Below are 27,568 nucleotides of genomic sequence, written 5' to 3' on the forward strand. Positions count from 1 at the left end.
TTTTTAAAAAAAAAAAAAAAAAAAAAAAAAAGATTTTGTGCAGAAGTATTGACTTCACATTCAGAGCCCACTGAAGGTTTTCTCTTAAATAAAAAAGGCAGACTTTCCACCTCGCCCTCAGTCTAGGGAAGGAGAAAGGAAAGAAACATAAAAACCTACAGTCACACTCAACTCACTGTAATGTAGTTGTGAAAGCTGCCATGTTAAATCCAGGAATCCGCTCCAGTAGCTGTTCTTCAATATATTTTTCCACCAGAGAAATCTGCAACAGTGGAAAAGATCTCAGTTAGACCACCTTTAGAGAAGCAGGACATGTTTTCAGAAAACCCATCTCCTGCCCTTGGCAGTGTTGCCCGAGACCCTATTCTATGTGTAGGCTCTATGCTGAGTGACAGGGATACCAAAGGGGACGAAATCCCAGCTCCTGTCCTGGCTAAGTCGTGGGATTCCTGGTGCCGAGGGGCACTTGCAGGTAGTTATGCCATTAACAGGAGGCTGCTCTAACCCTGGTGGAGTCAGGCAGAGCACGGCTCCCACTCCCCAGTGCAGGAGGACAGGAAGTTAATGGTCTTCCTGTGTAGATGGAATCTGTGCAGACAGAGCACACAACAAGCACTCGGGGAGGAGTCCTGGCTCCTGCTGAGCCAGTTTCCTAGATTATGCCATGATTCTGTGTTTAGAAAATAAAAGTCCTCAAGGCTCAAACCCATTCTTAGAGGCTGTGAGAAGCCTCAGGGTACAGCCAAGGGCAAGGAGCTGAGGTCCCCAGGTTCTGGTCTTGGTGTTCCTATCACCTTGTAACAGTGATCTTGGCCTCTTTTCACTGTTTTTTTTTTTTTCTGGCAGTGCTGCCGGGGATTGAACCCAGGGCACTGGACATGCTAGATAAGTGCCTACCAGTGGGCCACACCCCTAGCTCCTGTTTTCTCTTTTACTTAACAGTCATGCGTATATGACTGAAAACTTTAGAGGAAACAGCATCAAGGTATGTGAACTCACATATTACAATCGAAAGCAAGATTATGGCAAAGCCCAACATCTTTTAAATCACAAGTTGCAAGTTCCTCAAATACCACCTGAAAGCCTTTTGGAAAACAGCCCTAAGAGCTGGGTGGAGGAAGGTGAACTAAACCAGATTCTAATCAGAATTCCTGGCAGGTTTCTGCTGGCGTTATTTTAAAAGCAAATTTCAATGTCTTTTGATTCTGAATTTGAGTTTTAAAGAAACCCTAATCTCCTGGTAGGAGAAACAAGAATTCACTTACATATTCGTTAAAAATGGGTGTGTAGATGAGTTTATTCTCTTCTGTATCTTCAAACTCCTGGTAGTACTTGTCCATGAAGTTTCTCTGTAATAACTGGAACTCGTCATCTGAACCACAGAGGGAGGAATTTATTATTCTTAATGGATTTTTTTACCAGCCATTCTGATCTATGAGACGGCAACGGTACTGCTTTCTTAACAGCTAATGTTTTAAGAGGAGTTAAATGGGACACTGACTTGAAAAAAAACAATCACTCTTATTTTATTTTGTGGTACTTGGGCTTAAACCCCAACCCTTTTTATTTTTAGACAGATCTTGCTAACTTGCCCAGGCTGGCCTTGAACTTACCATCCTCAGCTTCCCAAGAAGCTGATATCATAGGTGTGAGCCACAAAGCCTGGCTTTTTAAAAAAACTGTGGTAAGATATATAAAATTTACGGTGTTAAATTTTTTTTTTTGGGGGGGGGAGTGGGGATAGTGGGGATTGAACTCAGGGGCACTTGACCACTGAGCCACATCCCCAGCCCTATTTTGCATTGTATTTAGAGACAGGGTCTCACTGAGTTGTTCAGTGCCTTGCCATTGCTGAGGCTGGCTTTCAATTAGATCTGTCTCAGCCTCCCAAGCCACTAGATTACAGGCGTGCACCACAGTGCCCAGCTGTTTTAACCATTCAGTTTGATGATTTTAAGTATGTCCACACTTCTGTTCAAATGTCACCACCTTCTGCCAGTTTGTTTTAAACACATCCCTATGGGATGGCTTGGGAACTCCCTTATACTCCTTGTCTGTAAAGGAACAAATTGTCTCTGTCTCTCTTATCTTTAAGAAATTATAAAAGCTTATTGGGCATACAGAAGGTCCATTCTCAAACTGCAGGACTTCAGACCTAATGGCAACAAGCCTCTCTCTTTATATAATTTTAAAAGCAGTGTTGAAAACAGCGTAGCAGTTAAAAATGTGGAAACAACAGAAGCCAGACTGCCTGAGTTCAAATCCTACTGCCACCACTTGCTACCTGTGCGACCTTGGACAAGTTATTTAATTTCTTTAAACCTCAATTTCTTCATCTGTCTTGTGGGGTGGCTGGGTGGAATTTGAATAAAAATTCGTGCAAATAAAGAGATTAGTTCACAGCAAATACTTCATGTTAGGGAATAGGGAATTTTAGCAACTGAAAAGAATATTATTTTAAAAAATAAAAGGAAAGCTTCAAGAAAGGATCCAGACTTAAGATAAATACCCTGTGCCTGCAGAAGGCTCATTTTCTCATAGCAGATAGTGCCCATAATAGGGAAAAGAACTGAACAGATTTCAGTCTTCCCCAGAAATCCTCAAGTCCTCATGGAAGAGCTTAATGCACAGTGAAATGTCTATATTTAGGAATTAAGGGCACAAAGCTTTATAGGAACCGAAGGTTCAAAAAACTGATCAGTGGGCTGGGGATATAGCTCAATTAGTAGAGTGCTTGTCTCGCATGCACAAAGCCCTGGGTTCAATCCCTAGCACCACACACACACACACACACACACACACAAATTGGTTGGTGATTTTCAGACTAAACTAGATTAAGCTATATGGCCAATAACACCAATTAACTATCTTTTCCTACTTCTAAAAAAACTCAAGTCAATAGACAATGTCTGTTTTAAAATTTTGCAGCCTGTTACTATTCGTATTACTTAGCAGGATTAATGGATGCCAAATGAATCCACAAATACAAACACAAAACTCAGGAAACTAGAAATCCAGCTGAAGCCTAACACCTTATTTTCTTCATGGACATTTGTGTGTATGGTTATGGTTGTTTTTTTTTTTTTTTAAATATTTATCTTCCAGTTATAGATGGACACAATATCTTTATTTTCTTTTTTTATATGGTGCTGATGATTGAACCCAGTGCCCCATGCATGGTAGGCAAGTGCTCCACCCCTGAGCCACAACCCAAGCCCTGGTTATGGTTTTATGTTCTGTTTTATAGTGTGAAAACTAAAAACTACCTAAAAAACCAAAATTACTCTTACTCCTATTTGTGAAATACTGGATGCTCCAGTATTTTTTGAAGCTTTGCCAAGAGCTCCTTCTAGATGCCCCATTACCTGACTATATCTCTCTAGGTCCCCAAATCTATGGTAATTAGTGTCACTAGACAGGGGTTGAGGAGAAAGTCCCTGCAAGGAGGCAATGGGACTTAAAGTCGGAACAAGCAGGTTCTTTTTATTTTGGTACTGGGGACTGAACCCAGAGGTACATTACCACTGAGCTATATCCCTAGCCTTTTCTAGTTTTTATTTGGAAACAGGGTCTCACTAAGTTACTATGGCTGGCCTCAATTTCTGATTCTCCTGTCTCTTTGCTGGAATTACAGGTGTGTGCCACTGTGCCTGGCTGTGCAGGTTCGAAAAACAGAACTGAAAAGAATTTCAGGAAATGTCTAAAGAACGACACAAACAAAGATTTAATGAAGGATAGTAAAGATACATACCTCAAAGGCAGGATGCAGATGCCCCTCACCTCTCAAGAGAAGACAAGAGAATACCCAGGGTTGAACTCTCTGACTAAATACATATATGATTTTCCTGGGAACAAATGTGCAGGTTCCTAGCCAAGCTTTTGTGAAAATCAAATCCCATGTCAATCACTTGATATTTGGGGTTCAAAATGTGTCTTCTTGTTTAAGCAGCCTTGACATTAATTAGGTGTGAGCATATTGTATAGGTCTTTGAATCTGGTGACATTTAAATTGATTTTGTTTTTGTTCTAGGTGATCTGGTACAAGCACGTGCTGAAGGTGTTGTTCATCTAACTAAAAAGATAAGCATGGCTGGTCATGCTCATAGATTCAGGTCTCCAAATATTAAGGGTCTCATTTCTCTCTCCCCAAGAGCCCACCTATTCTTTTTTTTTTTTTTTTTATACCAGGGAATGAACCCAGGGGCTCTTAAACACTGAGCCACATCCCCAGCCCATTTTATTTTGAGACAGGGCCTCTCTCTAAGCTGCTTAGGGCCTTGCTAAGTTGCTGAGGCTGGCTTTGCACTCATCATCCTCCTACCTCAGCCTCTGAAGCTGATGGGATTACAGGTGGGTGCCACTGTGCCCTTAGAACCCACCTATACTAATTAGTTGTTTTAAGGAGTATTAGGTTTCTAAGACAAATCTCAGTAAGACTCAGTTAGTATTGCACTGAGAAACACTGAAATTTACATGTAACTTGATGTTTTCTCTTTTTAAAAAATTAACTCTTCAAATTGATGTCAATGTCCTTAAAAGCAAGGGTCTGAGAACTAAAGAGCACAGATGAGGTTGTGGTATGGAAACTTACCCATGATAATGTCCTCTAGATATCCAACCACAGCATCAAATTCTGCATCGGATGCAGAGGAGCTGAAAAATATGCCAGGATTATGTGTTGGTTCAATTCATTAATTAAAAAAAATTTAATATTTATTTTTTAGTTGTAGTTGGACACAATACCTTTATTTTATTTATTTGTATGTGGTGCTAAGGATGGAACCCAGGGTCTCGCATGTGCTAGGCGAGCATTTTACCGCTGAGCCGCAACCCCAGCCCCTTAAAAATGTTTTTACGGACATTTTCCAACATGTACAAGAGAAAAAAGAATAGTAAAACGAGTTTCCATCACTCGGCTTCAACAATTAAAGATTAGCTGATTACTGCCTATCAACCCGAAACAGAAGAAAAAACACTAATGAAATGCAATGGCTCCACTTTTATNCCAGACGTCGGTTATCGACCAGCGCCCCCGCCTCCCGTTACCAGGGTCACCGCAACCTTCGCCGCCCCGCGGGCTCTGACAGCCAATCACAGGCCGCGTCCCCGACAGGGGTGGGGCAAAAGAGGGAGAAGGAGTCTGGGAAAAGGAAGGTCGCGAGGGATGCTGGGCCGATGTGGACCTGCGGGGAGTCGCCGCCTGTGGTCGCGCGCTGTGTGGCGGCCAGGTTTCGGGTGGTTCGCCTTTTATGGATCAAGGACTCGAAGCCAGGAAGTTTGGTTTCCTCACTTGCAACTTGGGGACAAAGCGGCCTGATAAGGTGTTTGGGAAGATTAAGTAGCTGAAAGTGTGTGATACTTCCGTTTTAAACGTTACCGAGGATTGAGCCCAGGGTGCTCTGCCACTAAGCAGTACATCGCCAGCCTTTTGTTTGTTTGTGTTTTTGTTTTTAATTTTGAGATAGGGTTTCGCTAAGTTGCAGAGCCTGGCCTCAAACTTGCCATCCTTCTGCTTGCCTCCTGAGTAGCGCACAAGCACGTGCCACCATGCCCAGTTTGAAAGCATGCTTTTAAATGGCCAAAGCACTTGAGTGCCAATCTCGAACCAGATGATGCATAAGTCATATTTGTAGGAAAGGTATCCCTTGGTTCCTGTGGAAACAGACCCCAGTGCAGGAAGTGAATATCAAAATTTACACCATAATCTTCACATAAAGATTATTAGATAGTAAGTAGCTCCCTGGCTAATACTGCAAAACAAAAGTTGACAGAACCACCTGAACAACACAATCAGAAATAAGACAACTGGGGCTGGGTTGTGACTCAGCGGTAGAGCGCTTGCCTAGCATGTGTGAGGCACTGGGTTCATTCTCAGCACCAAATAAAGTAAAATAAAAGAGAGACCCTTGCTCCATAATAGCAAAACTTTGAGAAAGGATTTCCTGGAGCTGATTTCTCTTGATTGGACCATTCAGCATTATGTTTCTTTGATTGCATGATTACCTTTTGGCCAAATGTGTGGTATGGAACTAGAGGGATTACTGTGTGAATTGAGGGTCAGATGATTATCCTGAATGAATTAGTAGACATCTTTGAATGGACATATGTTAGAGTCTGTAAACAAGTCAAAATAACACCTGGCATTTTGCCAGGGGAATGTTAGAGTTCCTAAACAAGTCTGGATGGTGCCTGGCAAAATGCCAGAGGGAGTGGTTTGAGAAGTAACCCCAGCAAGCCATTAAGTGTGGAGATTCCTTATTGGTTGACTGATGTATCTAGTTTATGCTAATTAGATAAGCTGTGTGGAATGTATAAATACTGCTCCTGTCCTGCAATAAACGGCTCCTACTCCTGCTGTATCAACGTACACAAGTTATTCGTCACCCCCCAGTTATTTTGCCCAGCCAGCCGGACTGCGGCAGACATAGATATACCTTAGGATCAGAACTAAATTTAGTCACAAAGACACAGTTGTCTTGGGTGAGATCTAATCTCAGGATACTTAGTTTAGCGCCAGGTGCTAAACTTTTTGGATAGGCTTCCAAAAAGACTAGCTGAGCTGGGCTGGATGAGGATGGATGTTGAGAGCCACAGCCGAAGGGGCCCCAGCAAACTTCCAGCTGCCGGCTGATGATTGGCTCACAGCGGCCCCAGCAACATCTAGCTGATTGGCTCCTCTGTGGTGATGCTCATTGGGCTGTTTCCCTGCCCTTTCAGACCATGGAGCTGCTCATTGGGGGACTTTTTTGGCTCCGCCCACGTGACCCAGCCAATCGGCCTCAAGAGCAGGAGGATTGTGGGAGGTGGAGAGAAGCTTGGGTGGGAGAGAGAGGCTTGTGGAAAGCCCTTGGTGGCAGTTGAGGCTCTGAGGGTTTTTCCTGAGAGGCTGTTTTGTTTGGCGTGTGTGGTTCTAAAAATAAAGTTAGTTTCTTTTGACAAGTGGCTCCTGATTGTGCCCAGCCAGACTGCGGCAGATGGAGAATGGAGTTCCAGCCAGCTGGGTAACTAAGTAAGATCCTGTTTCAAAATAAAATTTAAAAAGGGCCGAGGATGTAGTTTAGGAATAGAGACTTCTTCTGTCATGCATGAAACCCTGAGTTCAATCCCCAGTGCTGGGGGAAATTTTTTTTTTTTTTTTTGGAACTGAGATTTTTTCCATAAAGCACTGGTCAGACAGCTCACAGGAGACTCCTCAAAGGTCCTACCACCTACTTCTTCTACCTAGCATACTTATGTCTGGAACAATGAACTTGCCCACCCTTCCTAAATCATGGGGTCAGGAAAGAATAATGTTTGATTTTGTCTGATCTGGTTACCTGTTCATGTCCTCTGTTTGTCCCTCTTGGCATCAGCTGGGGCGGCTGCAGTGGAGCCAGAGAAGCTTCTTCCAAGGAGCCCGCTCATGTGGCTGGCAGTTAGCTGTGGCTTTTGTCCAGGAGCTCAGATGTGGATGCTAGCCATGGACTAGAGGGTCTCAGTTCCTCTTCCTGTGGATCTAACTGGGCTGCTTGGTTTTCCTCACACTGTGGTGCCTGGTTCTAAAGGCAAGTATTAGAGACAGGAAGTGGAAGCCACTAGTCACTCAAAAGAACTGGTACCGGAGAATGGCACAGTATTATTCCCACTGGTCAAACAGATGCTGAGCCCATCCTGATTTAGGGGAAATGGACATAAACCTCATTTCTCTTTTCTTTTTCTGGTGTTGGGGATTGAACCTAGGGACTTGCACATGCTAGATAAGTGATCTATCACTGAGCCATATCCCCATGCTATAAACCTCATTTCTTTTTCTTTCCTTTTTTTTTTTTTTTTTTTTGAGATGGGGGTCTTACTATTTTGCCCAGGCTGTTCTTGAACTTGTCTCATATATGTGGTCCTTCCCTGCCCCCTGCCTCCTGAGTAGCTGGGACAACAGGCATCCTCCACCACACCTGGCTTCAACCTCATTTATTTTTGGTACCAGGGAGTGAACCCAGCAGTTCGTAACCACACATCCCCAGCCCATTTTGTTTTGTATTTTGAGACAGCGTTCTCACGAAGTTGTTCAGGGCCTCGCTAAGTTGTTGAGGCTGGCTTTGAACGTCCAATTCTCCGGCCTCACCCTCCCAAGCTACTGGGATTATAGGCACAAAAACCTCATTTCTTGGGGCTGGAGCTCAGCGGTAGAGCACTAGCCTAGCACATGCGAGGTGCTGGGTTCGATCCTAAGCACTCCATTAAAAAAATAAAGATTAAAAAAAAAAACAAAAACAGCTCATTTCTTGATATTGGAAAAATGCCAAAGAATTTGTAGCCATCTTTCAATTCATTTCATCATCCCTGGCTCTAGGAACAAAAGGGGATAAAGAACTAGTCACCCACTTCTCAGGCATGTGCTAAACAGTGTACTAAACATTTATAAATACCTGTTTCCTATTGAAATATTTGAAATGGGGGTGGGGGGGTGGAGTAACCCTATGAGGTATTATCTCCATTTCACAGATGGGAAATGAGGGCTTAGCAGGACATAGGTCCAGTCCCACTTCAAAGGAACTGCATCAATCATCATACAATACAGTCTTTAATCTCTGGGTCATTAAACATACCCTTGGAAATCAGAATGATTTTATTTTTCCTGCTGAAACAGTATGGTGGTCTTTTTCCCACTTGAAAGAAAAAAATTATGGATTGACTTGAAAATATTAAATGGTGTTTTCCACTAATTATCCATCATTTCTTAAATCCTTCGTGGGTTAGATTAAGAATATTTTTAAGTGAATATACAGCAAAAGAAGAAAAGTGGACAATCTTGGAAAAAGCTGATCGTGGTTGGGAAGTTTGTTTTCATAGACACACATTCAAGATGGTTGAAATTCATGCAAAAGTCATTTTCTATTGGTAAAATTTTCTGTTTCTATGATTGAATCATTGTTTCCTGGCACTCTGCAACTGGCACAATTTTCTCCTGCTTTCCATCATTCAAAAAAGAAGGCAATTCACTAAAATTTCTCTTGGTGGGAACTCTGGATTTCTCCAATGAGTCATGAGAGAAATGCCATAACTAATTTTTTTTTTGTTTTTTTTTCTCCTTGGTAACAATGTATCAGCAGCAAAAATCTAGCCTTTAATTTCTCTGTAAGTGCGTACTTTCAGTGCAGAATATGGACCTCCTGTTTACTCGGTTCCACATAGCTTGTCAATTCCAAGTTTTTTCTGTGTGTGGAACATATAGTCTTTCCTTTTGAAGTAGCTTTAAGGTTACAACTTTGTTTTCATCCTGGATGGTTTAATCAACTTAAAATTGAAGTCCTTTTGTTTTATGGTATAGAAGCTAAGAATTGCAAAAGTAGACCGCTTTAGGAATAAAGTTCAAGGATAGATTCTCTAGAAAGCTGATAGGCTCCATCATTTCTAACAAATTGTTAATTCCGTTGGTTTTTCTTTCTCCATTGTTTTTACAATCCACCTTTACCTTTCTGTTGGGCTATTTCAGAGTTTCTTTACTTGTCCTACTATTTCCAATTTTTGCTTCTCTATCTCTACCCCACCCCTCCATTCAATTTTCCAAATAGAAGCCAGAGTCATCTTTTAGAATTTATCATGGTACTTCCAAGCTTAAACTTCTTTGCTTCTTACTACACTTAGAATAAAATACAAATTCCTTAACACGGCCTTTATGCAGCCCCCTTACCTTTCCAACACTGGAGCAGAACGTACTATTCTTTGTACTTGCTTCCTTTCTTATTAGTGATGTGATCTCCAAGGCCCTGAGCTCCTTTTCTCTTTAGGTAGGGCCTTAGCCTGCACTGCTATTCACCTAGCTACCTAGTCCAGGAAGGCTGTCCTCAGTCCCTCTGTTTGGCTGTGTCTACCTTTTTCCTTTAAGTTTCCCAATGTTACTTCATCAGGTTTCTTCTGATCCCCCCACCCCTGCTACCCGCTGCCAAACATCTAAATTAGGTCCCCCTCGTTCCCTTTTTGTATACCTTGCAGGCATAATGCCCGGCACATACTAGTGCTCAAGGAAGACCTGCTGGATGAATAAGTGACTAAAGATACTTCTTAATGCTTTCTTTGTGTGTGCGTGTGCGTGTGCGTGTGTTGCTGGGGATTGAACACAGGCCTTGTGCATGTGAGGCAAGCACTTTATCAACTGAGCTATATCCCCAGCCCTCCTAATTCTTATATTTGATTCTTACCCTGAAAAATAGCCCTTAAAATATGCAAGTATAATGTCTTGGAACTTTAGCAGTTAGCACCAATGAAAGTTGTAAAATCTTAGTCAAAAAAGGCAGCAGATGTTTTATTCTTCAATGCAAATCACTGTATTCACCACAAGCTAAAGAGGAGAACATATATCTATATATATGTATATATATATTTATATATATATTTGGATTCATGGAAGACTAGAGACATGGAAAAAATCCAGCACCCCAACAAGTACAGCCAGGAAGGAAATCAGCTCTGTAATAGAACAGGTTTAATGAACTACAAACAAGAAAGGGTGGGAAAGGAAGAAAAAAATGTGCATTGAGTTTAAGACACTATAAAACTCAGAAGACATATTTACTATTCAAGTATAAACTCAGTAAGGACTTGGCATAAATTGAAAGGCAGCTGCTGAGGTTCACCACTATAAAATAAGTTCTATGAATTTACAATTCTACCTTCCAATTTTCTGGGAGAAAAAACTGAACTCTTGAAGGTCTTCACCAGAGACCCTGAGAGGGATAAACACTTTTGATGAAGACATAGTCAACAATCCATGATTGAATTTACTATTCAAAAACATGTATTTATTTAAAACAATAGGAATATGTGTTCTCAGACTGTCCACTAGAGTTTTGGAGACTATTGGTTCAAGAGTTTCAAAGTATATTACTTCCAAAAACAATACTGATTAAAAAAATTTTTTCAACAAAAAACAAAAAACTTGATTTGATGGTACCTTAAAAATACCCTAAGTACCAAATTATTTTCCAGTCTAACTTTGCAATTTAAGAATTCCTCCTGCATTGGTAAAACATTTTTCCTCACAAAATGTGAATAGTGAAACTGGATAGAAACACCATGAATGTGAAAATACCACCAATTTTCTGCAGTTAAAAAAAACTAGAATGTTCTTTGGAATCACTGAAATATAAAAAAATTCAGATTTTTTTTTCTACAGTCTGTGCACCTTCTTTTGGGTTCATCATGTTGCTTGTAGTAATGACCTGTGTGATTCTAATTTTATAGATTCAAGTCTTGCAGTGCAATATCCATGCTTAATACACCGGTGATTCTTTGATCACTGAGAAGTTATGCTTAACCCAGAAAGGCTGTCATTTAGTTCTCCATAACGACTTCTCCCCAAAATAAAAACTTTGACTATGACACAAAACATCCTGTGTTGAACAATCACATGAACCCAACGTGGAGAATTCCGGTGTGGCTTCAGCACTCAGGAGAGCATTGTCTCCTATTGTTTTTCATGGAAGTACCACAGGCCTGGCTACTAGCATTCAGCTTTCCTTGGCCTTAAAAGGAATTTCTTAGGGCTGGCAAGTTGGATTAGATTCTAAGAGAATTTTGTCTTTGACAAACTACCATTTTAGCATAAAATCTGGCCATGGCTATAAGTTTCAATGTGCGTACAACTGATTAGAGATGGTTTTTTCTTTTCAACATTGGCTGGAATTGAGTAGAAATAAGTCCGTGATGTCTCTTCACATATGTCATGAAATATGAGAAATCTGTCTGACTCTAGACACTATTTCTTTACGACACAATGGGCAGGTCTCCAGTTGCAAGGCACAATCCATGCACAGGTCGCTGAGGAGAAAGATAAAATGCCAGTCAAGTTAATGCTTCAAATGGTCAAACTCTAACTTCATGCCGACCAAATCTAATGTTAACAAGTTTATTGGCTGAGAGGGAAATAATTACACATGATTTAAAAAATAAAAAATTGAGTATATAAATAATAAATCTCTCTCCCACTTTTGAACCTCAATCTAGCTCCTCAGAGGAACAAGTTATAAGCCCAAGTGCATTCTATATGTATATAGTATATACATAGTATACACACAGATGTTATTTGCAGGCAGATATACAATGACATTTTTCCTGACAGCTAGTTATTCATTCCATTAATATCATTTACTATATTATCTTTCACCACAAGTTTGATGTAATCTTTTTCACTTTTAGTTAGCTCTATTTCTGGGCTTCTATTCTATTTCATTGTTCTGTCATTCTTGTCACATATTAGAACCAAACTATTAACACTTATATTAAAATAATAGGTAAAATGATATTTAAGATGTGATAGGATTATCCTCTCCATAATTATTCTTCCAAATTTTCTTGCTTTAAACTATATATATATATATGGTATGAGGGATTGAACACAGGGATGCTCTATTACTGAGCTACAATCCAGCTCTGCTTATTTTTTTATTTTGAGACAAGTTCTCACTAAATTGCCAGGTTGGCCTCAAACTTACAATTCTCCTATCTCAACTTCCCCAGTTGCTGGGATTACAGGTGTGGGCCACCACACCCAACTTGGCTGTTGCTTTAAACTTTAGTTTGTCTAGTTCTTGGGGGCGGGGGGAACATCATGCTGCCCTTTTACTCTGGGCCAAATTAAACTTAGAGTTCAGGGACTACCTAGAGGTTTTTCTAAGAACAGAATAATTAGAATCTGATTTATATTCCTTGTCAGTTTGAAAGTTTTCTCTCCCTTTTTTTTTTTTTTTTTTTTGAGAAAGCAAGTCACTATGCTGTTCAGACTGGTGTCAAATTTTTGGGCTCAAGTGATTCCTCCTCCTCAGCCTCACCAGGGTTTTTTTTCCTAAAAGTTTTCTTTATAGAAGCACCACATATTTCTTAGTATGTATTCTTAGTTGTGTGTGTGTTTTTTTTAAACTATTGTAAAAGGAATCTTCCATTATATGTCCTAATTGGTTGCTACTTGATACTGATTTTTATTTTATAAGTTATAATGGTGACATCCTCATCCTATCCCCAGCATCTCTTGGAATATTTTCAGAATGTTACCATTAAAGATGTGAGCGGGCTGAGGATATAGCTCAGTTGTAAGTAGTAGTACAGTACTTGCCTAGCATGTGCAAAGCTCTAGTTTCAATCTTAGCACTGAAAAAAAGATGTATTTGGTTTTATGTGTCTGTACATGCACACACATACACATAATCAAGTATACATGCACATACCTTATTTTGGTAGTATTGGGGGTTCAACCCAAGAGGACAAGTACTCTACCACTGAGCTACGTCCCTATACCCTGTTTTTTATATTAAGGAAATATTCATCCATTCCTATCTTCCTTCCATCCATTAGAAATAAATATTGAATTTTTTTTTTCTTCCAGGGATTGAATCCAGGGGTGCTTAACCACTAAGTCACATCCACAGCCATTTTTAAATTTTTATTATGAGATAGGGTGTCTCACTAAATTGCTCAAGGCCTTGCTAAGTTGCTAAGGTTGGCTTTGAATTTGGGATCTTGGTGGCTCAGCTTCCTGAGTGCCCCTAAGCTGCTGGGATTACAGGCCTGCACCACTGCACCCAGTTGGATGTTGAATTTTAACAAATGCATCTCAGCATTCTTGGAGAAAGTAATAATATACCCTTGCCCCAGCCTATTTGAATAGATTTCCTCCTATTTTGTGCCATCCTTAAATCCCTAAGTCCCCCTGGTTGTGTTACTGCATTATTTGCTAATATTTTATTTAAATTTTTAGATTTATATTGGTTAGTAAAAACAAGTTTTTTTTCCCCCGTTTTTTCCTTTTTCCTTTTCAGCTTTTGGTGTGATTATCATGCAAGCTTTGTGAAAACATTGTGGATTTCTTATTTTCTCTGCGGTCTGAAAAAGATTAAATGGATTGGACTACCTATTCCCTGAAAATTGTGAAGAATTCCCCTGTGAAACCATCTGGGCTTAAGATAAGGCAGGAGGATTGCAAGTTCAAGGATAGTCTGGGCAACTTAGTGAGACCTTGTCTCAAAAAATAAATAAATAGGGTTGAGAATGTAGCTTAGTGGTAATTAGTATTACAAAAAGAAAGACCAGAACAAAACAAAACATATGGTCTTAGTGCTTTGGGGAGATAGCTAATCGTCTATGGTAATAGGATTGCTTAGATTTTCAGTCTCTTCTAGGGGTCAGTTTTTGTTTATTTTATCCAAATTTCCTTTCTTTAGTAAGACATTCTTTTAAAATTGTTGTTGTTGCTGAATTGACTTAAATTTCCTTACAATTCTTTTAATTTCCTTTCTAACCCTGTTTTGGATATATCTAGTATAGAAACTATGATGACACTTAAGGTACCTAGTTTTAAGTTTTTATGGGTTAGTCCTCATTAGTGAGTCTTTATTGTGTATTAACCACAGGGAAGGGTCAGAGGACTCAAAGATGAATAAAATCAGGGGCTGAGGTTGTAGCTCAGTGGCAGAGTGCTTGCCTAATGAGGCACTGGGTTTGAACCTCAGCACCACATAAAAATAAATAAAGGTATTGTGTCCATCTGCAATTAAAAAAAATTTTTTTTAAAGATGAATAAATCCAGATCCTCCTATTTGGGATCTTCACAGTGTTACAGAAACAAAGATCAAAAAGGGCATCAAGAGCTGAGCACAGTAGAGCATGCTTGTAATCCCAGTGGCTCAGGAGGCTGAGGCAGGAGGATCACGAGTTCAAAGCCAGCCTCAGCAAAGGCGAGGTGCTAAGCAATTCAGTGAGACCGTGTATCTAAATAAAATACAAAATGGGGCTGGGGATGTAGCTCAGTGGTTGAGTGCTCCCGAGTTCAATCCCTGGTACCGCCCTCCTCTGAAAAAGGGCATCAAGATATACAACTTTCAAACAGTACCTGCCTATAAGGCCCTGATCACTAAAGCCTGCAAGGTGCTCAATCTGAGAAATCTGGGCAGCAGAAAAGAAACTGGTATAGCTAAGGGTGAAATGAAATGTACTGCATTCACTTCCGTTAACAGTCAAAGAGACAACAACCTGTTCCAAGACAGCAAAGGTACAGGGTACAGAGGCAGAGACACGGGTCCAGGCTGACCCATTCCTGGAAATGAAAAACGGGGTCCAACACCACAGGCTCTGGAACCCTGGGAGATCAGGTGGCTAAAGCTTTGTCAAATATATTAAAAAAAAAAAAAGGCAGGGGTGGCATGTGATGAATTGCAGGTAGCTGGACTGTAACATCAACATGAGTGTTGCTCCCACACAGTCAGCACGAGTGGAAAGCTCAGTGCCACTACACTGCTTTCTGCTTCCTCCCCTTTCCTAACCATGGGATGGCCTTCTTGGGAACCTGCTTACTTGCTGCTTTTGCTGATGCTTTGACACTCTGCTCTGTAAGGGTCAGACTGCCCTCTAAGTTCATCTCATACAGGTGAAATTTAGTTAGATGGCATGGAGAATGCTGCATTCTCAATAATTAAGAGTGTAAAGAAATTAATGAGGAAGCTCTAAAACTAAGAGAGACTTGCCGAGAAGATTATAAATAGCATTAAACCTTTACATTTTGCAAAATCAAAGTTATATAAAAAATATCATAATGAATAAACAAAACAAAACAAAAACACAGGCCTTCTATGCCAGGCTGCTTCTTCCAGTTCAGATATTTTCTGGAAAACAGGCAGGTACTATTTGGCAAACTCTAGTTCCCCATTTAGCCCACTTTAGATGTAATAAACCTTGATGAAGAGCTATGGAACCAGGAAGGTTCTAAAACCAATTCAAGACAGGATGAAATGTTGCCTAATGTAATATGTGGAGATAAGAAATAAATCCTCTTACCTATGTCCACATGGCTTCAGTTGCGTATCTGCTACCTCATCACAGCAAAGGGAGCAGCAGTTTTCTCGGATACTGACTTGTTTCAACAGAGCAAGACGCCTGTGCCTGAGAAGACAAAGCAGTTTGAAACTCATTTTGTCAACAAGTAAACAGGTCCTGTTGGCAGTGACACATTCTAAATGCTTTGAAAATGTTCTATACATGCGAGATAGTATGTACTCCTTAAGCTTTGTTCAGTAAAGTTTTCATACATGATAACTCATTTCAATCTTAATAGGGAATGAAAAAAGCATGGTCATTCCCACTTTTCAGATAAATTAAACTTCAGTGAAATGTTTTACATGATAAACTGAAGTCCAGTGCTTTTTTTTAAACTAGCAAATTTTAACCTTTTAAGTTGTACATTTGAATTTAATGACAAGCAAAGACTTGCCTTTCCCAAGAAAAACATACATATTTTAATACATTTTCAAAGGGTTTATGAGACCTTTATAGAGTCCCTGCAAGTCCAGATGCCTCAAGTCCACACCCCTTCCATTACACCTTCACTCATCGTGTAATGGGAAAACTGAGCAGAAATGCTCTGCTGAAGGCACAGCCTTGGTGGGTGAGCAAGAGAAATATGGAATGTTCTTTCAACCCACTTGTGGGCCAGGTACTGTCTCAAGCCCTGGCAACTCAGCAATGAACAGAAGACTAAAAAATTACCCCTGCCTTCAGAGAGCTACATTGCAGTGCTCATGAGGGGTTGAGGAAGGAGAAGGCAGAAATAGATGAATAATAAATGCTGATGAATACTATGAAGAAAAATAAAATGGAAAAAAGGACATGGAGAATGTGAGAGGTGGGGAGTAATGATTTTAAATATGGCAGTCAAGGAAGTTCTGGCTAAGGTGATACCTAAGTGAAGACATTAAGGGAGTGGGGAATGAGCCCGTGGATGCTTAAAGAGACTATTTTAGGTAGCAGCCACAAGGAAAATGGAATAATAATGGGGATGTCACAGAGATGAGGAGAGACTAGGGGAAGCAGATGGCCATGATTGGAAGACTGTTGCAGCTGAGGGATGAGCATGTGGCACCTCTCTATACTATCCTTTTTACCTTATTTATATATTTGAAGTTTTCCATAATAAAGTTAAGAAAAAATAGCTAATGGAAGGAGAAGAATTTGACACACAGTATATATAATATAGAATAATTTGCAAAATCCTTGATAGGCCATTAGCTCCTACTCTGAAGCCAAAAAGGTGAGATACTATTCCAATGAGTAAAATATCAGTAAAAAGGTATCAGTGAATATAGGTCTTTGGAGCAGAGGCTGAAAGTATTAATGGCACAGAAAATGTTCTTAGGCACATTTATGCTTAATGCCAACATTTGTAAATAAGCTCAACTTGAATGTTAAGAGGAGTAAGGTACCAGCGGTTGGCTTTAAGAAGGCCACTCAATTAGGTTCCTGACATCATCTTTCTTGGTGTGATTGTCAGTCTAGGTACAACACAGGACTGACCTCATTTGTAATTCTGTTGTTCTTATTCAAGACAAGACAAATTCTGGGTGCCAAATATATATATACATAATAACTAAGACAGTTATGTATAAGTTGGCCATAAAAGGAGACTTTCCAACAATTGATATTCACTACCATCTTAGTTTTGGAAGGTTTGAATTTTGGAGGAGTAAAGGCTGAAGCAGTTTTGACTAAGGTTACCTTCTCCAGGGTAACATGGATCAATTGTGTCTTTTTTTTTGAGTATGGGGGATTGAACTCAGGGGGCACTCAACCACTCAGCAACATCCCCAGCCCTTTTTTGTATTTTATTTAGAGACAGAGTTTCACTGAGTTTCTTAGTGCCTTGCTATTGCTGAGGCTGGCTTTGAACTCACAATCCTCCTATCTCAACCTCCCGAGCCACTGAGATTACAGGTGTGTGCCACCATTCCCAGTTCATTTTGTCTTTCAGGTGATTTGTGGATTCATCCAAGGAAAAGTCATGCTAGGTGAAAAAAGGAACAGAATATGACAGATGAGAGAGGTGTCACTTTAGACTTTCACAAAGAGGAACTGAAAGTTCAGGATCTTTGTCAGATACCAAGACAAGCTGAATAGAAATTCTAGGAATGGACCTCAGATCTCCAGCTGAGATAGAAGTGGATCTAATGTTCTTGAGAATGTTATCAAGGCTCTGATGTTCTAGACAAGGCATGATGCACAAGGCTCTGATGTTTCAGACAGTGATGGCACTCTGACATGTTCTAGTTCACCTGGAAACTATTGAGCCACTAAAATATAGTCTGATGTGAAACATAGCCCAGAGAGCTGCCTACAGACCTGTGTTTTGAGCCAAAATGAGCTAGGAATCCATTATTATTAGAGATCCCTTCAGGGGCGTAACAGTTCAGCATTGGCTATGCCCTGCTCAGAGTGGTTTCCTTGACTGCTGAGGGATTTTCTGATATAACACATGGGCATTAGTAAAAGGAATACTCGCTCCACACAGACCCAGGCAGCTGCTCTGTTAAAACATGACAAACTTTGGCTTACATTATATAACAAGCTTCAACTTGTAGCAATTACCAGGAAGCAGCTGGAGTCTTTTCCTAGCTGATGGGATAGACTACATTCATCTTGTAAGGAAAAGAAGCAGGCATTCATCCCAGGAGAAAATTAATGCCAATTAGTTTTTGTCAAATTATGGGGACTGAAATTTTATACAAGATGGAATTCAGTGTCCTAATGGTTGTGGAAAAGTGTTGGCATCTTTGCCATGTAGCTAAAACCCCAAAGAAGTTGGTTTCATTGAACACAAGTCTTTTATGGTTTTGTGTGTGTGTGAGCATGCATGTGTCATGTTTTTTTTTTTTTTTTTTTCCCACTTTGGTACTTGGTGCTTAACCACAGGGTCACATCCCCAGCCCTTTTTATCTTTCTGAGATCTGTTTTAGTAATTTATATTTCCCAGGAAGTCAGTCTTTTCAGGGAGATTTTCAAAATTACTTATTTAAAAAGTTGAAAAAAAAGTCTCCCATAAATTGTTTCAGTTTCTTATGAAATACACAGTTTGGAGACAGCCTGGGCAGATGCCTTACCTTGGCAAAATGATTTTTTCTTCAGCTGTTAGGAAGGCGTAGTCATTAAAAGTGCTAAATTTTATAGATGGTGGGTATTTGAAAGGTTTTGCTCCAAAATTGAACTCACATTGCTGATATGACATGAAACTAGCTGCAGCAAAAAATCCAGATCTACAAATAAAAATGAGTATAAAGGTCAACAGAGTTAACATAAATGAAGTAAATTTCATAAACTCAGTAGTTTTCAGAAAGTTCAGATGAGCCAGTTGTGCCCTAACAGAAAAGAAAGGGGACAGATTGTGTTTACTGACCCTCACAGGTCCACGCATCAGAGAATGTTCTTCTTTTATCTTTCTGTGTCAAACTCTGGGACAGTTTTAGTTCTGATCAAATGGGTTTCCAATTACTTGAAATAAATAAATTTCCCATTATAATTGCTTAGATAACAAAGTTCTTTTTTCCTGGCACAAAGTGCATTCCATGCATCTACTCAAATTTTGGACTGAGAGGAGCTACTTACACAGTAGATGAAAAGACTTGTTTCTCAGGAGGCAGCTGGTTGCCGTTTAAAAAGAAGATCATTTGCTTTTCATTCAAGTCTAACAGAAATCCTACTGTGTCTCCTAGAGGACAAAGAGAAACACTGTTAGAATAATGCCGTGTACTACCAGGATTCCTAAGGGCCTCAGTGTCACTGTATTAGCCAGGTATTCAACATGTTCATCTTTGTTTCTTGAAATTATTTGATCCCTAAATACCAATATATTCATGTATCATTAAGAAAAGAATGCTGCCAATTAAACTATGACAAGGTATTGATTTTAAAATGCCTTTTGCTTTTAAAAATGTTAAAGTGTGAAAAAAGTGTGCATGTTGGGATCAATGAAATATGGTAAGATAAAATCATATGCATATTTGCCTCTGGTGAAACTTTAAGACTCCCTAGGTCACAACTACCAGAAAAAAAAGTTTTTAAAAAAAGTATGCATACTCATTTATCAAATAGAACAAGTGAAATTTCTTTCTTTCTTTTTTTTTAACTGCTAAAGGAAAACATGAAATTATAGTGATAACAAGAAAAATGGACATTTAATGCTAGTGGAAGAAATCTGGTAATACACAGGAATAGCTTCAAAACCAGGGATTACCTGCCAAGGAAGTTTCACTTCTAAGAACTTACCTTGGGGAAATCCAGAACAGTTTATAATAATTTTTAAAGGCAAAAATGTCAGCATAGCAAGATTAGGTATTAGTTAATATATAATACAACTACAGCTGGGCCCAGTGGTACATCCCTCTAATCCCAGCAACTTGGGAGGCTAAGGAAGTGGGATGGCAAGTTTGAGGACAGCCTCAGCAATTTAGGAAGGACTTAAGCAACTTACCGAAACCCATGCTCAAATAAAAAACTTAAAAAGGGTTAGGGAATGTAGCTCAGTGGTAAAGCACCCCTGGGTACAATCCCCAGTACTGGAAAAAAAATTTAACTATATAATGGAATATTGAGAAGACATCAAAAGTAGTATTTTTCTGATAAACTAGAAAGCTGTTCAAGGTATTAAGTATAACAACCAAAAAATATATACATACATCAAATTTAAGCATTTTTCAAATCTCTGGATGAAAAATTGTAAGGAATTTTTAAGTTTGTCTTGATCTTTTTCTATTTTCCATTTTTTTTTCTTCTTGGTATGAAGGTTGAAACCAGGGGCGTTCCACCACTGAGCTATATCCCCAGTCCCTTCCTATTTTTTCTTTTCAGACAGGGTCTTGTTAAATTGCTAAGTCTGGCCTAAAACTTATAATCCTCTTGCCCCAGCCTCCCAAGCCACTGGGATTATAGTGTGCACCACCATGCCCAGCTAAAACAGTGCCTTTATCTTATGTTCTGGGAAATGTGTATGTTTTATGTTCCTTCAAGAACCTGCAAGCCATTAAAATGAGGATTCCTGTTGGCTTTTCAGATTTTTTTTTCCTTTCTTATACTATCAGTTTAGACAAGTGGAGCTATCTCATGGGAGTGGTCAAATTCCTGCTCTTTTAATATGCTTGAAATTTCATTTTACATCCATAATATTGGTTAGGGTAGGAAAATGAAAGAGGCATGCATGGAGCTATAGCACCTATATGGTTCCAATGTTTGAGAATAAAAATTCTTCCAGAGATTCCAACCTCTACCATATGACCTTACTTCATCAGAGCATAGCCATTTTGTCTCTGAAAATATCCTATTCTAATGGCATTACAAGTCCTTTGTTCTTGCTATTTCCATGAATGTTTGTTCAAAATACACCCAAAGAGGAGACTAGAATTCACATTATTCCTAAGAGTACCGTTTTCTCATTAATTTAAGAATTTTATATTCTAAAATGTTTTTGTTAAAAGAGGGCTCTACCCAAGGCGAATTTACCAGAAAATACAATTAACATCCATGGCAATGAAAAGAAAAGCTAAGATCTCTTTTATCATTTGGCCTTTTCCAATGAAGACATTTTAAGGACTCTCATAGTAAACGTCTCACAATAACCAGATATCTTAACCCAGGTGATAAATTTTGATGGAGAAGAATGAATACCTTCTTTCCAGCACGGGTGGACATGCGGCTTACTTCTGGCATTGTACCAAATCAGCTGCCTGCAGCCATCGTATGCACAGGAGTATTCGTCGTCCCCAATGCCATAGCCTTCCTGGAGAGAGAGGCCCAGATGATTAGCAGGGTTATGCCTGCTCTGACTTGGGAGGAGAGGGTCTATCCTTTAGAGCCACTGACCCAGTGGCTGGAATTCTAAGCTTTCTGCTTCTTGGAAGATATCAAAATTATGATCTGGAGGTCTGGTTCCAAGTAAATGATGACTTCACCAACAAATACTTCAAGTGCCTCCTTTGTTCAAAGCATTTTCACATTTGTCAGTTCATTTAATTCTAATTAACTACCATGAGGCTGGTAACATTATATTTTAAGAGGAAACAAAGGTTCAGAGAGGTCAACCCGCTTGTCTAAGGACATGTAACAGAAGACAGGTTTGGTTCTAAATTCTCCCGATTCCAAGATCACTATACCTTCTATTTCACTATGGTCAGGCTTCCTGAATGGAATAACTTCAAAACACCCAAATGCTCAGAAATTTCATGAGAAAGGTTACAGTGGACCATCAGCTAAAAACTATTCTGAGATCAGCTTCATTTGAACATCATATGGGTCCCTGACAATTCCTTCCCTCCCTACTTCCTTGCTTTTTTCCTCTCTTTCCTTCCTTCCCTCCCCTTTCCTTCTTTGTGGCACTGGAGGTTGAACCCAGGGGCTCACATATACTATGGAAGCACTCTACCCCAGAGCTACAGCCCCGGTCCTTTCCTATACATTTTATTTTGAGACAGGGTCTTGCCCAGGCTAGCCTCAAACTTGTAATCCTCCTGCCTCAGCCTCCCAAGTTGCTGGAATTATAAGCATGACCACCCTGTCTGATAATGTCTTTTATTATTTACTGCCTTTTGATTTTTTCTTAGAATTATTAACATAAAAAGGTAGATGGGATCTTAAGATATTATTTTCAGTGCTTGACCAAAAGAGAGAGAGAAAAAAAAAAAAAAAGAAGAAGCACACAAAACAAATAACCGCTATTTTTTTTAAGGATCAATGGTGAAAAGCTTTAAGGAGAAAGGAATTGAAAATGCGAGCTAAATCCAAAAAAGATCTCAGGTTCAAATAGCTTGCTTGTTCTATGGGATAAACAATGTAGTGAGGATAAAAGAAGTTTTGACAAACTCCTCAACTACAATATAAAAACCACTGGTGGTACAGCTCAGCAGTAGGGTGCATGCTCAGCTTGCAGAAGGCCCTGGGTTCAATCTCCAGCATCAAAAAAACAACCAAGCAAACTTCAAAACCACTAAACTTTAGGTGCTAGGGAAGAGGCAAAACAATTTTTTTTTTTTTTTTTTTTTAGAGAGAGAGAGAAAGAATTTTTAATTTTTAGGTTTCGGCAGACACAACATCTTTGTTTGTATGTGGTGGCTGAGGATCGAACCTGGGCTGCACGCATGCCAGGCGAGCGCGCTACCGCTTGAGCCACATCCGCAGCCCAAAACAATTATTTTCTATCTTCATTTCTAATGTCCTAGAGGAAGTCCTTGACAGAACATTTGAAAGAAATTCCTAGAAGATTCCTAGCCATCAAGGTAGCCTAGATATTACCTTGCAGTGTCCTCCGTGCTTGGATGAATTCCATAACAGAGTAGCACTATGGGTCAAAGGCAGAACTCTGATAAAATTTTAGCCACAGATCATTTCTATAGAGGTAAGAATAGATACCTATACCTAGCAGAAATTTACTTTAAAAATCCCTTTGAGCTTACATCTCAGAGAGCAAGCTAGATGTACCGTATCTTCTTTCAGCTCAAAAATATTCCCAGTAGTATTAACCCTGATTTCCATTGGCAAGGATGGATAAACAAGAGAAAAGGGTAGCTAGTTGGTATTTAGGGTTAAAAAAAAAAGTTTATGTATAGCTTGTCGTGCATGGAATATTTTGAATCCTTTCCTCATATGGGGATAATATCCTTTCTTCTGCCGTCTGACATCCCATTACCTTCCCGTTATGGGGTACGTATGGAAGATAAGATTCCTATTTCCTGCTCTGCAAGTGGAGGAAGACCTTCCCATCAGACCCTCAGTGTGTGAGTGACCCCTACAGAGGGGCGTGGGGTTAGGACAGATGTGTGGCAGTAATGCTGGTTACATCCTGGCTAGCTAGTCCTCCTGAAATAGTACTTCCTACTCTTGGCCCTTACATTGTCTTGGAGTTTATTTCCCAAACCCCTCATCAATTTGGGAGCTCTCAACAGGTTCCCAAGTCATTCCCTTTCTGTTTGAGAAGAGTCATTTTCTCCAAGGTAGGATGCTTCTATATAGGAAGCGGCACAGGCTGTCCTGACCTAAGTTTAGAGTCTTCTATCTGGAGATCAGATGGCTTTGGGCAAGTTTCTTAATTTCTCTGAATCTCAGTTTCCTTATCTTTCTTTTTCACTTTATATTTTTAACTGATATATAAAAAACATAAAAATTATACAGATTACCCTGCAATGTTTTAACACACTGTATAATGTTTCAAAGAGGTTATATAACTGAGGTTATAACTGAGCTATATCTGCAGCCCAATAGTTGTTTTTTGTTTGTTTGATGTACTAGGGATTGACCCTGGGGCCTCATGCATGCTAGGCAAGTGCTCTACCACTGAAGTACCTCTTCAGTCCTTTATAAATTTTATTTTGAGCCAGGGTCTCATGAAATTGCCCAGGCCAGCCTTGAACTTGGATCCTCCCACTTCAGCCTCCTGAGTAACTGAGATTATAGGCATGTGCTACTGCACCCAGCACTCGTTTGATTTTGGTACTGGGGACTGAACTCGGGTGCTTTACCACTGAGCTACATTCCCAGTCCTTTTTAATTTTGAGATAGGTCTCACTAAATTACTTAGGGCCCTGCTAAATTGCTGAGGCTGACCTTGAACTTGCAATCTCCCTGCCACAGCCTCCTGAGTTGTTGGGATCACAGGCATGTGCTATCGATAAGCCACTTATTTGTTTTTAAAGAAAAAAGTCAATAGTCTACTAAGCAATGTGGAGTATAAGAAACAGTGTTTTAAGCCTCTATTAAGATTAAATAAATAAAATAAAGGTACTGTGTCCATCTACAACTAAAAATATTAAAAAAAATCTATGACTATATGGCAGAAATTACAGTTTCATCTATCAGAAGAAATGAACATGATTTGTAAGCTGCTTCTATTTCTTTTCTCTCTCCATCTCTCTTTTTATTTTTTATTTTTGTCAAGCTCTGAAAATGTCTTAAGATCCCATCCACCTTTTTATGTTCATAATTTGAGAAAGAATTGAAAGGCAGTAAGTAATAAAAGACATTATCAGCCGGACATGGTAGGGCATGCTTATAATCCCAGCAACTTGGGAGGCTAGGGCAGGAGGATCACAAGTTTGAGGCCAGCCTGGGTTCAGTGGTAGAGGACCTCTGGGTTCAATCCCAGTAAAACATAAAAACAAAGCACAAAAACCCTGAGCCAAAGATGTGGCTGGGGCCAGAGTATAGCCCGCAAAGACAAAGGACACACCTAACCTCTAGGTGGAAAATTAGGGCACCTTCCACCCACCCACCCACCAGAAAAAGAGAAACAAATTGCTGCTGCTCCAATTTGTACAGTTCTCTAGGGTACTCACATGATTGAGAAATTTGCTATCTCGAGTGGCCCAGCCAATCTGCATGACACCAGAAGTGACCACTGTTACTTCATAGTACCATACCCCGGCATCCACACAAAAGGTGCAACGCACACTTTCAAAAGAGGAGGCATCACAGCGAGCCTGGGAAAACCAAAGAGCATGACAATCTACCATCAGTGCCTGAAGACCACCAAAGTAATGACTACTGGGAAGGTTGCATATAGTTTTACTCATTGAAGTGCCTAGTGGACTAGTCCTCTCCTCTATCCATTCTCAGTGATTAAAAAGCCTAAAACTGAAAGAAGTACATTCTACAGCTAGTTTACAGTTTTATTTCCAGGGAGTTCTCACAGGATTGGTGTCAGACTAGGAGGATTGCCAAGATGGCTACAGTAAGCAGTAGTGAAAGCTGCTGGCTTTGCTTTCAGTGTATGTGGATCTTTGCTTTCAGAATAGAAGCTTTTATCAATTCATAAACATTGCTTTCATGTGATGGAGAAAAGGGTATAAGATGGGGTACCTAAATATAATCTAAAGCAGAAAACTACACAACAGATTTGGTGATACATAGAATCAAATAATTGTAGTCATTCTTCCAACAGTTCTTTTTTTTATATACCTTTATTTTATTTGTTTTTATTTTTTTTAATGTGGTGCTGGGGATTAAACCCAGTGCCTCACACATGCTAGTCAAGTGCTCTACCACTAGCCACAACCCTAGCCCCCAACAGTTCTTTAATCCTCATCAATCTAGTCTCTTTGCCATATGTAACTGGCTTTTATATCAACTTTCACTTGAAAATCAGCAACATGTAACATACATGGAGAAAGGGAACTAAACCTAATATGATTGACTACATGGGGATTTAAAAAGGAGGTACCCCTTTTTGAAACACTAGTCTTTGTACCCTTAGTTGAATAAAACGGCAAAGATTAAAAACACACATTTAAGCCAGTCAGCATCACAGTGTAGTACTGTGTAAGATAATAGAGTAGATAATATCTCAAACACTCCATCCCATCACTTCTACCTCTTATCACTCTTCAGATAGGAAATAAATTTCCCAGTGGAAAGACACTGCTTTTGTTCAAAAGTAGGACATGAAAATGGGAGCAAAATGATCCCCCCGCCCCAAAGATCCATTTGTGGAAATTTTACCTCCAAGCCATGAGGTGAGATCTTCAGGTACTCGCTGACGTCATTGCTATTCAGCATGGCTCTAATGCTACTCAAGTCCACCTTCTCATAGGTCAGCTGTCTACCTTCTTTTAAAACTGCAAAAGAAAAAGTGGTCATGTCTTTATGGCAGGCTGCTATTGGGCGGGGGAGGGGGAGAAAGCTACTGCCATCTCCAGCAGTCAAGGAATGAAACGGCAAGGAGGCTCAGCACCTTAGCTTTGCTGCTCCTCCATCATACGAAGGCTGACCAAGCAAACGCCAGAAGAGGCAGCACTGTGAGGTAGATGTTTCTAGTCCCTGAATCTATTACTTTTCATGAAACAAAATTTGAATTTCACTTTTTCAGAATCATTGTTTAATTGGCCTCTACACAGGCTACACCCACAATGCTGGAGTAGGAGTGGGGAGACATGCCCAGCGGGCTTTAGCACAGTGCTAACCATGGAGTGGGAAGTGAGGATATAGTACTAGTGCAGTTTTTGTTTTAACAGTCCTTGGAGAAGGAAGAGGAAAAGGAACAACCCTCATGGTGCAGATAGGACATGACTTGGGTTTGAGGAGCAAAGGTAAGATAGGTAGAAAAGTAAAAAGAGGGAAGTCCAAGTGGAGGGAATAGGCCCAGAGGTAGGAAGTCAGCAGGTTTTTTGTCTGCATTACAGTGAAGAGATAGTTTGGAAAGAGTTGTTTAGACAGCGCCATATGATTAAGGGCCTTAATGCATCAGGAAATAGGGTGCCAAGAGAAGGTTTCTGAATAAAAGAATGCTAGAGTTAGAAACATTCTATATACTTTTTCTAAAATATTTTTTTAGTGGTAGATGGACACAATACCTTTATTTTATTTGTTTATTTTTTATGTGGTGCTGGGGATCGAACCCAGTGCCCCACACACATTAGGCAAGTGCTCTACCACTGAGCCACAACTCCAGCCCTCCATGTAATTCTTATCAAAGGGTTTTTAGGATACACTTCTGCTAGAATATATCCAACCAACCAGTAGAGGACCTTTTAAAAAAGGACTCATGTTCCGTCTTTTTTTTTTTTTTGGTACCAGAGATTGAACCCAGGGGCACTTGACCACTGAGCCACATCCCCAGCCCTTTCATTTTTTTTTTTTTTTTTGAGACAGGATCTCACTAAGTTGCTGAGGGCCTTGCTAAGTTGCTGAGATTGGCTTTGAACTTGCAATCCTCCTGCCTCAGCCTCTTGAGTTGTTGGAATTACTGGTGTGCACACCACACCCGGCTTCACACTCATTCTTACAAAAGAAAGGCCAGTGA

The 27,568-nt window shown here is 39.9% G+C and overlaps 2 protein-coding genes across 9 annotated transcripts in view; both read right to left on the bottom strand.

Moving 5' to 3' along the window:
- LOC107144670 (ADP ribosylation factor like GTPase 2 binding protein) overlaps positions 1 to 4,741 on the bottom strand; it is a 7,960-nt gene extending 3,219 nt beyond the window's left edge. The window contains exons 1-3 of the mRNA XM_015488478.2: positions 4,592 to 4,741; positions 1,266 to 1,372; positions 177 to 262 (exon numbers count right to left, since the gene is read on the bottom strand). Coding sequence (XP_015343964.2) covers positions 177 to 262; positions 1,266 to 1,372; positions 4,592 to 4,595 — 197 coding nt within the window. The 5' untranslated portion in view covers positions 4,596 to 4,741. The remainder of the gene's footprint in view (positions 1 to 176; positions 263 to 1,265; positions 1,373 to 4,591) is intronic.
- Positions 4,742 to 10,257: 5,516 nt separating this feature from the next.
- The window catches only part of Rspry1 (ring finger and SPRY domain containing 1), a 44,304-nt gene continuing 26,993 nt past the window's right edge, over positions 10,258 to 27,568 (bottom strand). For all 8 annotated transcript variants that reach the window (XM_015488683.2, XM_048792142.1, XM_015488679.2 and 5 more), the window contains 7 exons: positions 26,269 to 26,384; positions 25,107 to 25,250; positions 21,451 to 21,562; positions 19,396 to 19,498; positions 18,894 to 19,046; positions 15,802 to 15,906; positions 10,258 to 11,796 (listed from right to left, as the gene is read on the bottom strand). In XM_015488683.2, coding sequence (XP_015344169.1) covers positions 11,700 to 11,796; positions 15,802 to 15,906; positions 18,894 to 19,046; positions 19,396 to 19,498; positions 21,451 to 21,562; positions 25,107 to 25,250; positions 26,269 to 26,384 — 830 coding nt within the window. In that variant the 3' untranslated portion in view covers positions 10,258 to 11,699. The remainder of the gene's footprint in view (positions 11,797 to 15,801; positions 15,907 to 18,893; positions 19,047 to 19,395; positions 19,499 to 21,450; positions 21,563 to 25,106; positions 25,251 to 26,268; positions 26,385 to 27,568) is intronic.

This window comes from Marmota marmota, unplaced genomic scaffold (genome assembly GCF_001458135.2).
Source record: "Marmota marmota marmota unplaced genomic scaffold, marMar, whole genome shotgun sequence".
Taxonomy (NCBI): domain Eukaryota; kingdom Metazoa; phylum Chordata; class Mammalia; order Rodentia; family Sciuridae; genus Marmota; species Marmota marmota.